Below are 13,754 nucleotides of genomic sequence, written 5' to 3'. Positions count from 1 at the left end.
GTTAAAGGCATTAGACCGAGCAGGAGACCTCAAGGCTGGAGGAAATGGGGAGGAGGAGGAGGAGGAAAGGCAGGATGACAGAAGTACATCTTGGCAAAGAGACAACCAGCCCTCCCCACGCACAGCTGTGAACTCGAGGACAGTTTATGAACCCGTGTTTACATGACACAAAGCAGACAACCCCAGCTGCACAGAGGGCAGCCGGAGCGCGCCTGCCCTGCGGGCGCACGCTTGCCTCACCCAGCTCCGCGTGAGGCGCGAGCCAGCCCAGCGAGGCCGTGAGGCAGCGGGGTGTGAGGCGGCTGGGCCTCGTGCGACACCAGCGCACCCAACACAAAGCTTTCTGCAGTCTAAGAGTTACTCTCAGTCATACAGACAAGCACATGTTTGTATATCCAGCTTTAAGCATTACCCCAGAGCCCTTGAGTCCTCGAAGGAGGCCAAGCTCTCCCTGGGCAACTACGGCATTCATCTACTCAGTGACAGTGTGTCCGTGCCTGGAAAGTGTGGTGTGGAAGGATTTGTTACCAGGCTGTAAATATGTGGCATTTAACTATAGGACAGTCTTTACACGGGCTTTTGTATGTCCAAAGCTATAGGAAAAAAAAAAAAAGAAGGAAAAAGCCTGCGCCATGCCTACATAAACTGCTCAAAGTAGTAATTCTTGGCCATTATTTTACAGAGTGATGTCATTGGCACAACAATCTCTTCAAGGAAGAAAGCAGCAATTGTGGAAGTACCCAGGACTGCATCTCACCTTCACCACAGGAACTTTCATTCAATTCACATTAAGTAAGACGTTACGCTTTGGAGGAGTTCCAGCGATTTCAGCTTCTCCTTCCCAGTTCAATGAAACATTTCTTTTCTCCTTCAGCTGAGCTTATTATGAATATTTAATGGATCAAAATGAACTGAAAGCTACCACTGTGCATCTGCTCTCCAGCTTTCCATCCATCTATTGACATCAAGGCTTAGTTCCCAAAATATGACATTAACTATATTGCTATGTAAATACAACTCCTTCAACCAACATTTCATAAGTCAAATGTATGCATGGCAAAAGTCAAGCATGACTTGAATAGATGAAACTGTCCTCTCCTGGCTAAAGATATCTTTGTTACTTCAGCTCCCGCTGTCAATTCCCCACGCCAGCTTGTACGTTCATCTTCTGTCCTCTAATTGAATTAATATCCACTTCCCCTTACTCATCCCCAGATGCTTGTCCAAAATGATCTAAAAGACACAGCCCACGTTTACAGGGAGGAGGGGAAAGATTTATATTAGGGCATCAGTTTGATAGCTACAGAGGCTTGCTAATTTGCCGTGCAGCCATGTAATCTCAGTGCAATTCTGGCTGCGGGAATATAGTGATTTTTTACCGCATGTTTTGCTTTTAGCTCTTTGCAGAAACCACACTCAGAATAGTGTTCAGATGTGATTTAAGATTGAAATGAAAGAAACACCCCTTCCTGGATTTTCCAGGCACCAGAAATATATATAAACTTCAGTGCACTGTAAGATTGCCAACACTCTTTGGTTTGGCTATAGTCATCTCACCACCAGGAAAAAAAGGGGGGAGAGAGGAGGGGTAATCTCTTCAGCATCAGATTTACACCCTTCAGGATTTCCTACTGCAACAGAATATGTAGAATGGTCAAAAAGGCAGATAAAACAATGGCTGCAATTATAGCTCCCTTCTGATCCCCTGGATCAGATCTTTTAACTAAAAGTTTGGCCTCTTCAGAGCCTAGGAGTTTTGCCATCAATTTTCAAGAGATCAGGTTTCACTTTTCTCCCAAGGTTATGAATGGACAGAAGCATCTACACTGACAGCATAACGGAAAATGAGAATATGAAGACAGTGTACCCCTCCAGTGCAACTACATTATAGTCTCAGTGTGAAGGAAATAAATTTTTGCCACATTTCTCCACTGAGTTTTACGTTGTCCTGTAAATGTAGGAATAGTTCAAACATAAAACATCTTATCCACACCGAGATATGTAACTGTTACAGGTTGGTCAAGCAACAAAGACCTTCTTGAGTGGCCCCCATACAATTGCTAGTGTTGTTTTACTAGGAAAAAAAAAAAAAAGACATATGCAGTATAAACATTGTTTTTGCTGAATTCAAATGCTGTATAGCTTTTACTTTATAAACCCCCCTTATATTTCCTGTTCGTTTTACATCTCCTCCAGATCGGTAAGAAGCAAGGTCTGAAAGCTAGTGACTAAAAGCCGTTTAAGTGTGGCTGGTCCAGGTGATGACTACCTAAGCAACTGATCTTTCAGGCTGATGATTAAAGAAATAAACAAGAAACAGCCCAGCAGCCAGCACTGACAGCATTTCCCAGTCCTAGAGGAACCCGTTACTTCTGCTCCCAAAGGTCCAGCTCCCTGCTTCTCCTGCCCTGACCACCACGGCCTGTGTCATGTCGTCCCCCTACAATCCTTCTGCTCCACTCTTAATTACTGCCGTCATGAAGGTCTGGGGATGTCAGACAAACAGGATTGACAGGGCAAGGTACAGTTTTCTTATTTTTGCAGACAAACAGAGAAGCACACAAGGTCTTCACCACAGGTCTTACTCTATTGTAAGACCATGTCACAGATCACCATGACATGACTTAATAAAAAGCCTGCTATAGAGCTCAGACTTCTGCAAAGAGGAAACTTACCTGGAAAATGTCACTAGACAATCTGTGCTTGATTTAACTGCCTACACACATTTGTGCAAAAACTCTACAGCCTGCCTCCCAGCAGTACCATTCAGTTCCTTAGCACATAAGTGCCAAAATGCAGTGACTTCTGCATCCACATCCTTCAAGAGGCAATATTTTAACATTGCCTTGTCTGCGTTATTTACAGAGGAGAAATTCTGAATCTGTGTGCATAATCAGAGAAGCAAATTATTGCATTTTTACTGAAGAAAGCTTCAGTAAGATGCAGCTAGTTACATTACTGAAGTGAATTTATATTGTACAGACCTAAAGTCCATAAATGAACATTACAGGTCAGTTCGCAGGTCTACAGGTGCTGCATCAGATACAATAAGTCTGTAAAAAGGACACTTGGGGAATCTGATCTCTTGAAAATAACTGCAAATTTTAACAACTTCTTCCACTCCTCCTTAATTTTCAAGTTATATAGTAAATGAGAATTACAAGACCAGTAGAGTAGTGTCTGTCTTCTCTCATTTTCATAATTATGCCTACTGGGATACTTTACAATTCCTTAGAAAGAGAGGGAGAGAGAGAGGCTGTAGCTGGGCTCCTGGGATTTGCAGAGATTGTCCTGCCCTGCTGCAAGCAGTCTACGATTCTGCTGCACTGAGTTAAGAAACCTCTTTGATAACAAAGACTGCAGTAAGAAAGAAAAAAAAGCAAGTGTTTAGACAAATATGGTTGCTACCCTATACACAGTGGAGAAAGCTGCCCAGAAAATATCTGCACCAGAAATGAGCAAGAGAGGCTACACTGTAAATAGTTACAAGGTCTAGACTGAGAATATTAGGATACAGCAGTTTAGCCAGGGATGTTGGAGCACTTGCTAAGTGCAGGCAGAAATCCTGCACTGTCTCCACAGGAGCAGGTGGCAGAAATCTGTGGTCATTACACCAGTTTGTGAACAAAGACATTCCACCCCCCCCCCCCCCCCCCCGCCCCTTGCCTCCTAATTCTCCAAACCACCACATCCCTCTGCATTTTGAGGTATAATTATTTGTGTTTTCATCACTGGTCAAGTTGGCATGAAACTTTCAGCTGGGGAGGAAAGAAAGGAACCTAATGCAGAGATAGGCAGGTTCCCCATTTGAACGCTACTTGGTTCCAAGCAAGCATTTGACTGAACCATCACGTTCATGACCAAATCAGTCTCTCATTTGGAGAGAATTAAACACAAAAAGCTTCACTGATGCTGATCGGGCACTGGATCAGTGTGCTACAGCCCAGGTTTTCTTTCCACCCGCTGCACAAGTGGGTTTAGACAATTGTCTAATACGGAGTCCAGACATCACATACAGATGTCCAGGTCTGAAAACTGTGTTATCTCCCCCCTCCAACACATACAAGCCTTTTGTTTTTTGGCCATGTCTCCTGCATTACTAAATCTTTTTTCTCATAATTGCATGCCTCCCGAATGCCTTTATAATTAAACTCATATACTCTCAAAATAATAAAAGATGACTCAAGAAGTGGAGAAATTGTAAGAGATCTCTGCTGCTTCTTTTCCTATCAGGGAAATCAGAGCTATTTTGAGTGACAATTGTACTTTTTCATTTTGTGTAAGTAATAAGTCTTCTATTAAACACAGGTGACTAAAAATTCATCTCAATGCACTGCAGTAACTTGAATGAGCTTGTCCTGAGGATAATTCTGGCCTTGAGTACTGGTAGTTACTGTACATACTTGTCTGATTAATTCCTCTTGACTTACAAAGGCATCCATCATGTCTCAAGGAATGATCTATGAAGCACACTGTACCTGAAATCCTCCCCTCCCCTCCCTATGCCATTTCCCCAGCATCTAAAACAGGCTCTTATCATTTGTAATCAGTAATTAATAACAAAGCATTCTCACTGGTGCAGTTTTTTTTTTCCTAAGGTTAATGTAATATTTCATCCCAGTCCAGCTGCTGTTTTATGACTTGCAAGCACGACAGTAAGTAATGTCTTTGCATACGAAGTCATCCACAGAGTAAATCAATTACCTCTTCTTTCATCAGCAGGCATCTGCTACAGCAAGGGAGGATAATTAGATACAATATTGTTGTTTACCAACAGGATTACGTTCCCAAAGTTTGGCACTGCACACTGAATTTTCTTCCCTATGTCTCCATTCTGCATCTTTTCCATTAAGGAGTTTTTAATCTACGATCAATCATATACTGAGACTAAGAACTGCACTTACCATGCTGTTATTATCTGCATGAATCTGCCTACAAAGATCAGCATCAACCACACAATGTACGTTTTCAGTACTGGTAAAACTTTGGGGCCACTTCTTGCCCTCATAAGAACACATGCACACCTATGACTATTCATCTCAATCGCAAAGCATCAATAATTTCTAACCTTTTGCTCTTTAGATAAGCCTCACTATTCCTTGTACTTCAAAGTTCACATTAGGGTATCTGTACTGCTGTCTGTGGGAGGAAATAAGACAGCCAGAACATACACATATGAAAAGGGGAGAAAAGTTAAGTGTATAGGACTGGTGTATAGTACTGGTGTAATCTTCATGTATTACTGAAATTGGAAAGCAATATTTTTCCCCTCCTCTTCACTGCTATAGTGGTTTGGCACCTCATGGGTTCTTCTTCAATGGTGTAACTGATGAAGACATGGGCTTCCTGCCTTAGGAAGCCCATGAGCTTTTGTGTGTTAGCAGATTATCATGATTTGTTTATCCTTCTTGTAGTCTGTCCTGGTCACCTGCTGATGGAGACAAAACCACAGGTAAACTGGACTTTTCCTCATACTCAATGACCTGCCCTTTACTTCTTATACTTCTACAAGAAGCTGTTGCACACAGAAACAAACTGCTGAGTGCTCAGTACCTCAGGCTCACCAAGGACAGAAATACGGGTTTTTAGGCATTTGAACCTTCAGTTCAAAGTGCTGTGGGCAACACGTACACAAAAGCTCTGACCACAAAGCTCACCACAAACTTCTGCCCGGGAACAGTCACAGTCGCCCACAGAGTTATCCTAGTGAGTTGAAATCACCTTGAAGATAGGAAAGTACCAACCCAGATGAAAGTTAAGCGATGTGGGCTGAACTGGATTGATGTTTGCAGATGCTATCCAGACAGCCTGAGCCACAGATAATCATGCGGCATCTCCAAAAAAGGAGCACTCGCAGCCTGAGGTGGCTGAGGATGTATAAACACTGTCTGTGAGCAGCAAGGCAACCGCTCCCTTTCTTTGCACTTGGCAGGAAGGCAGGGGAGAAAAGGAGTGGAAGTAATAAAAGAAGTGGGTCATTTTGGAACGACTGCTCCAAAACAATCCAATATAATTTCATAACAGAAAGGCAATGTGAGGTCCACAGTTGTGACTCACCAGGTTTAGCAAAGCACTAAACATCCTGGCTCCAGCTACCACAAAAATCAGCTACCTAGAAATGCAGCTCCTCAACAAAAAGAAATGTGTTTGAAAAGGAAAATAACAAATGGCAAACAGTTTGACCTTTGGTGAAACGGTCATGTCGACTCATGTATTAGTTAGGCAATGTCAAACTAGAAACTGAAACAAACTCATCCTTGGGATGTGGATCCTAACGCATACAGGACTGTATCTCTGCCGTGCTCCTCACAACAGTCTAGATAGTAAGACCAGACAATGATTTCCTGGGAATTAGGTGTTAATTAATCTTGACAACTAGAAGACAAATTCTAACTTAAAGACGCAACAATTTCCCTTTCCCTTAACATTGGGTCTATTTTGGCTTACAATTTGCTGTAATTTGGTAGTGCTTTCATTACACCAAACATCTCAGTGCCAACCACTGTGTACAAGCCTCAAGTATGATGTTACCCAATTCTGAACTTCTGGTGACTCCAGCTCCATGGGCTGATCCACAATTATCTGTTATTTTTGGAGCAATGGGCCTATACTCAGTTATGCAAATTACAAGACACAACTGCATAAGTTGTCTTCTAAGAAAAAGTTTTGCAACTATTTGTTTACCCATGTCCTTAAATTCCTGGGGTTTGGTATACCAAAAAAGAATTTAAAAAAAAAAAATCAATATACGATGCAAGTGTATGTCACATTCCTGTAAGTCTCTTCAACTGTGTTAAGTTACATCTAGATTTTCTGTTTTGCTACTTGTTGTGTGCTGAATCCTCTTTCTTTTTTCCATTACAGCTACGTGGCAGAAGGAATATAGTTCTACTTAATACCTATCCAAGCTGGCTTTTTAACAAACCCATTAAAGAAATGCAGCATTTCAGCCCTCAGAATTTGGCATGGGTACCTCTGCACCTTATTAGTAAACCTCTAACTGAAAAAGAAAAAAAATGACAGCAGGGTCTCAGAGACATGTCTTCATGTACTCGAGGACCACAGCCTGGAAATTTGCTTACTCAGTGTAAATCCAGTTCAGTTATATTGACTTTTCTTTCCCTCATGGTGTATTAGTGCTCATGAAAAATCTTGCAATAAATGCCCTAGAAAAGAGATCTTTTGTCCACAGACAAATGCACTTACTTTCTGCTCTATTACAACAGGCAAAAGAGCAAAAGCATTGTTCCTACTTTTACAATAATCAAAAGGCCAGGTACTCAACTAAGACATAAATAACACATGGGCTTTGTTACAGACACTTAATTTGGTCCTAATTCATTGCTAACTCATAGAATCATAGAATCATTAAGGTTAGAAAAGACCTCCAAAGTCCTCCACCAAACGTCTGAACAATTATGACCAGTCCACTGAAAATTTGACTGCAATTTTCTGAAATTCAGCTCCTATAAGCCATCCTTTCAGTCACCTCCATTTCATTGCTCTATTAGAATTTATTGAAGCCAAATTCTTCTCTTTTCTTTTTTTTCTTTTTTCTCGTCACAATCATCCACCAAGAAGAGATCCAAGAGACAAATGATGGCATCTGCAAACAACCTAAACCACTCCATAGAAGGAAACAAAACAGCGCAGGATCAGAGAGGCTGTTATATGTCAACACAGTAAATAGCCGTAGTCAAATCCTTGGCTGGTGTAAATCAGCCTTTCTCCATCTGGTTTTACGATGGCAGTGCAACCTGATGCTGAACACGGAGTTGAAAAGTCTTACTCATATTAAACTACAGCATTTTAAATCTGAGAGATAATTATGGACTCTATATGGCATTTATTTCAATTGACAGCCATATTCTCATCTTCCCTGATAGGGAACAGCCAGGAGGGGGCTGCAAGCTGTGACCTATGGGACCCTACAACCATCTCAAAGCAGGAAGCCACATAAGTCCCCTTCCCTGCCAAACTCTCTTGGGGGTCCTGGAGACAACCGCAGGAATTACGGTTGCACATTGCTGCCTACGTGAGGAAACCTGAAGCACATTAAATGTACACTGCACTCTGTAGCAGAGGACGGTGAGCCACAGCTGGGTACTCCTATTACTAGATCATGTTAAAAACATGCACGTGGACACATTAAATATTTAAAGTTTCCTCCACTGAAAAAATTACATCTGCACCTAGCTTGTGGTAATCCAAAGCCATAGCTGCAGGGCATCTTTCAGCAGCCTTAGTATGATGTTTGAATTGTTCAGATTCCCTTGAACTACAGGGAGAACTACAAATATCTGCTCAATCTACCACTTCTCTGAAGCACCTAAACTGGGTACCAAAGGGTTTCTGTTATGGCACACACACAGCCATCAGCATCCAACCCAAAAGTGTGGGCTCCCAACACCAGGAGTCCAACAAATTCTTGAAAGTCAAGGGTTGAAGATCTAACAGGTATTTTAATTATTTATATCTGTAAGAGAGAGGTTTTGGCCAAAAAATGTCTTATCATAAAGTTATTTATTCTACTGAATTCTGAGCTGATTTTACAAATGGTAGATCATGACTGCTTCAGCAAGGAACTGCAGAGACAGATTAGGAGTCTGATCTCCCCTGCCCTCTTTACGACTGGTGGTGAACTCCTGAGGTCAAGAACCAAGAACCCCACTGCCAAAATACAGACCAGTCTCTCCTCTGCCACCTTAAGAAAGGCAAGACAGGTATTCAGGCAAAAATGCAAAAAGAAATATGACCTACATATTTGAAGAAATATTCCAGGGGTCATCTCCAGTCTGTTGTTTTATGTGTCAGCCCCTTCTTGCTGTCTTTTCTTGTTTCTACATGCATTTGCTTGCCTTGTTAGTCCCTACAGCACTGAGTGCAGCATGCAAAGCCCCATCCAAAAAGTGAGCAAATGCCTTCTAAAAACAAATAAAGAAACAAAACTTAAAAAGTTTGATAAGAAGGGATGGCACTGAGCTGACAGAAACACTTCAGCGTGAAAAACGTCATCTGCTTAGTATGATATCAGCTGCAAGAAATGCTGCACTTACTCAAACACTGACTTTTCTGGCTGCCTCCTAAGAGAGCCCTGAAAGGCATGCCAATGCTTTACTTGGTCAGAGCATGCCGAAATGAAGGAGAGGCAGTCAGGGAGCTGCCAGCTGCATCCCCTGCTTCAGGAAGCTCAGAAAACCTTTTGAGTTGGCCAAGCTTGCAAGAGCTCTGGGATTACAGCCCTTCAATGGATGGGGATGCTTCTCTCTTACGGGATGGCCATTAACAGTATTAAAGGGCAAGGAGGTTTTAATGACACACTGCAGACCCCAGAGAGAATAATTAAATGACCAGCCTCTTTTCCCTTACCTGCCTTTCTCGATCATCTGCAAAGTATGTTTAAATCTTTAAATTTAACTTGCAAATTCTAATATTTTTCCTTTGTAGCATTTGATTGCTCCTCTTCAGGGCTTTTACATGCACTTTCCATTTACGCAACGCTAACTCTATAATGGTCAATAAAGGCCAGTATATTAGTATGATAAACTCATGTTCCCAGCCATGCACAGAATTCCAATTGAATTAGTAAGTCAGTGTATGTTCATAAAAACAACGTAATCAAGTAAATGGAGCTTTACCCCACCACGTATCAGATATCACATATCTTTAAGTTGTTGTCAATTCTTCACATGAATAGTTTAAATCACTTAGATTTCATTTTGCACACTATATAGTCAGTCTCTTCATAATCAAATAGTATTTAAAACATTTACTGCCTTGTTAAATCTAACAAGTTAGATTTATTGGGATAGTCACTTTCCTTAACAGCCAATTTAGTAAAACTCAATGTATTCATTGATGTATAAATATATAATAGGCGGTTGTTAAACCTTAATAAATATGTTTAATAGTCAGCTGGCATTTTCTCTCAATGGCAGCACTTCCTCTCAGTTGCCAACAGGAAATGCTGTTCCTGAATGTGCCAATTCAACCCACATGTAGGGAATAAATTGATCCAGAGGAACAAATGGGAGCACAAATTTCAGATAACTTTCCTGCACTGCTTGTCACAAGAACTCAGATTATTGTAGGCTCCCACCAAGACCATCAGGTGTCAAATAGTGCGTAGAGTAAGGACATGTTAGCTACTGTGTTTGTCTCAACCTCATACAAGAAATGAACCAGGACAGGAAGGGCAGCTGGCTACCATACAGATAATTTTCATATATTATTATTGTAATTTTCTGCCTTCCTGCACTCGCTGTTTCATGCACAGAACATCTTGTCACTTACTCTTGCTCTCACCCCACCCTGCCCCTCTGTGTATTGACTGACAAATTAAATTATGAAGCCTTAGCTTGTACCTAGGGGATCTAAAGATATTATCTTAAGGCTTTTAGGTACCTAAGTAAAATACTTAAAGGAGTCTGCATCATTAGGCAACTAAAAACCTTCAAAAATCAGGCATTTAGCTCAAACTGTAGAACTTTATGGCTCAGCTTTGCAGGCCTGAGGATCATTCCTCCAAGCAGATGGCAGCTACTGCATATAAATGATATAAAACAGACCAAAACACATTTAAGTTAAGCGAGACTGTATTTGTACTCTGGACTGGAAAGTTTGATTATAGCCACAAGATACTCACCTGGGTGGGATTATACAGTTCCTGAAGTGGGCTTCTGGATCCTTTCCGGCAGCAAATGTCCATCCCAAATGGATTTCTACGCATTACTGCAAGAGGAAATTGAAATTAATACAGGTTAGCAACACTGGTTAGCAGTAACCAATTGCAATGCCTACGGCAAGAAGACATTTTCTGACAAATCAGGGGATTCCACAGCCAATGTTGTGTCTTAATTACTAATTTTACTTTCCATAGAAATCGTCCAAGAGCTAAATATTTGATCTACTGTGGAAACTACGGAAACAAAGCTCTCTGGTTCCCGTCTTATAAAAGCTGTTATCCAACATCTTTCAGCTTGGGTGGCCCAAAATTCTGGTACAGGCACCAAAGACAAAACAACATGATTTTCAATTCATTCGTGGTAGGTACCTGCTTCTCTGATCATCATGGAGCAGTCGGATTAACTCCTACAACTGGCATTTCTGAATGGCAATGCTTGAGCCTCTCTGAGCCTAAATACAGAGGTATCTAAGATCCTAATATTAAAACATAGGATTTTAAAGCTTTGGCCTATAGCTTTGGCTTCTCCTTGAACAGACACTCAGCAGTACACGATGCATATACAATCAGTTATTCCTGCACTTTCTTGCTCCAAACTATATTTTGCTCTATGCATTGCAACTGAATATTTGACTGGACCAAAAACCAACATATGTTATGGGATTCCAGTTGGAGGCAAGCAGGCTTTCAAACTAAAGGCTTTGTCAAAGGGCTGATCCAGAAGCATTTCCAAGAGAGATTCTGATCTGAGCCCCAGCAGGAACAGAGAACACCAGTTTCAGGTTAGGCCCTCCATAGTCTGAAAAGTCTAAATAAGAAGCTGTTCAGCTCCAACCACTCTCTACACCCTACAAGGGTGGAAAACAAAAGCTTGGCTGTCTTTCTCATCTCACCTGGCCCAAATCCCCCCAAAAAACACTCCTCTGCCCCCCACTTGCTGTGCTAGCTAGAGAAGGAGCATCAGGCAGGCAGATGCCCACATCAGGCATCACGATGAGGGGAAACTTGTCTCATCGAGTTATAACTGAGATGTGAGCAGTAAAGAGGAGATGGTCCTGCTGGGAATCCAGAGGCACTAAGCAGAGTCAGGCACGCTTTTACCACCACTTGCCAGGTTTTTAGTAGGAAACTGCCGAAGTGTCCTGTAGAAACAGCTGTGAACTGCACCACTGACAGAAATGCTATTGCAGGTGTCAGGCCAAGCGCTGGAGAATACTGTCAAGCTGTGCTTTAAAACAGAGGGCTTGTACATGATGATAATCGATATGTCAAGAAGCATGAACCAGTGTAAAAGTTTCTGCAGAGACAGAACACCGTACACAGCTCCACTCTGGAGACATAATAGTCTCCTTCACTCACTTCGTATCTATTTTTAAATCGAAGGTAATCATCGAATAATGTGTCGTGTCGCTTTTTCCCTGAGCAAACAAAGATTCCCTGCATCTCCTAACAGGACTCGGGCGTATGTGCTTAGTAAACAAACAGGCTAAATGTTTTGGTTTTCTTCACAGTTCGAACAGCGATGTTGTTAGAGGCTATAATTTTCATTTACATGTTTAAATACCTGATAAGCTTCTGAGAATACTTAGACACACGGCACGGTATTGCCACAACAGCAAACAATCACAATGAGCCTTCATAACTGTCAACTTTAAAAACTTTTAAAACTATTAAAGCTTAAAAAAAAAATATCACGTGAGTAATGTCAGCTTTCAAGGTCTGGAATTAGTTTAGGAAGAAGACACTAAAGTGAGGATGTGAGACACCCCTAGAGGTTGTTCCAAACGCTTGGCTCCTGCTCTGGCACTAGGAGCTGGGCCCCGACCACCGTTCTGGTGCCCCCTCGCCATCACAAGAGACCTTTCCAAAACGGAGCCCTCGGGTCAACAGCCAAACACGCCATTTCCACTTAAATACCAGAGCGGGGAAAGCTTCAGCGTGTGCAGGTCACTGCGCTTTGATTAACCAGGATCCTGGAACACCGCCTCTTTGTTCCAAACTGAAGAAGAATATTGTTCCCTAATTTATTACTTCACTTTTCATTTCCATTAAATACAGTAAACAGTGACGTGCATAAATGTATCCCTTCCTGCTTCACTTAACCAGCAGGTACCGACACAACAACACTTTATATGCAGCAGCAGCAGCCATAAAGATTAAATTATTTGCACAATGTGTGAGATTTGATTCCCAAACGTAAACAAGCAAACAAAAGCCGCTGTCTCCCCAGCAAAAGCTAAATACTAATGGAGAACCTTACTCATAAAAAACATTAAATCTTTTTTATGATTCCCAGCATTGCTTAACTGGGTTGTTTCTTCAATAAAGCCTTGAGAACAAGACTGTGGAGCTCGCATGGCAGCACAGCAGCTTAGCACGGCGCTTGTTGGCAGCAGCAGCAGCACGCGCTGGTGCAGCTGTACTCAGCACCGCTGCGCACACCTGGAAAATGCTCCTGCCTGCAACGTACCCATGGCATTGAAACAAAGGGGAACATTCCCCCTTCCTGAGCAGAAATCCCACTCGTGCCTTCTGTAAAATTGTCCTTAGGTGAGTAATTATCAAGAAGGTTTATACAGAAGACTTTCTGGCACACCTATGGACAAACACACCTCCCAGGTTTTCTACAAACTGCTTTCTATCATCTCAGCTTCGCTGAGGCAGTGTTTTATTGTGTGAATGACATGACCTCTTTGGCCTGAATCTCATTTATAGCAATCTGCAGAAAGAAAACCATAAGATGGGTGGAAATGGCAGTTACATTAATTTTGACTAAGACTCCTTCACACTACTGTGATAGTGAAAAATAAAAATCAAGCCCTTTATCTTCACCAAATCTTCTTATTAACATAGTAAATATCTAAATCTACATTTTATGGTTTGGGCTGATCTCCATCCATAATTATAGTTAATTATAATCTAATGGTAAGTGGTGCACACGCGTGGCTCCCAGGACTGATTAAAAGATCCCGTTCATCCACACCACGTGCGTGAAGCAGCTGACAACAGTAGATAATGCCTTGAATGATTAAAGAGTGGTGTTAATACTGCAGCAGAATCAGCAGTCCCC

The 13,754-nt window shown here is 41.8% G+C and overlaps 1 protein-coding gene across 3 annotated transcripts in view; it reads right to left on the bottom strand.

Moving 5' to 3' along the window:
- Positions 1 to 13,754, bottom strand: part of CHST11 (carbohydrate sulfotransferase 11) — a 168,823-nt gene that overhangs the window by 84,893 nt on the left and 70,176 nt on the right. For all 3 annotated transcript variants that reach the window (XM_084533349.1, XM_084533348.1, XM_084533350.1), the window contains exon 2: positions 10,646 to 10,731. In XM_084533349.1, the coding sequence (XP_084389475.1) occupies positions 10,646 to 10,731 (86 nt within the window). The remainder of the gene's footprint in view (positions 1 to 10,645; positions 10,732 to 13,754) is intronic.

This window comes from Aythya ferina, assembly GCF_964211825.1.
Source record: "Aythya ferina genome assembly, chromosome: 1".
Lineage (NCBI taxonomy): Eukaryota > Metazoa > Chordata > Aves > Anseriformes > Anatidae > Aythya > Aythya ferina.
The sequence above is the reverse complement of the archived record's forward strand: the minus strand, read 5'-3'. Positions and strand labels throughout refer to the sequence as shown.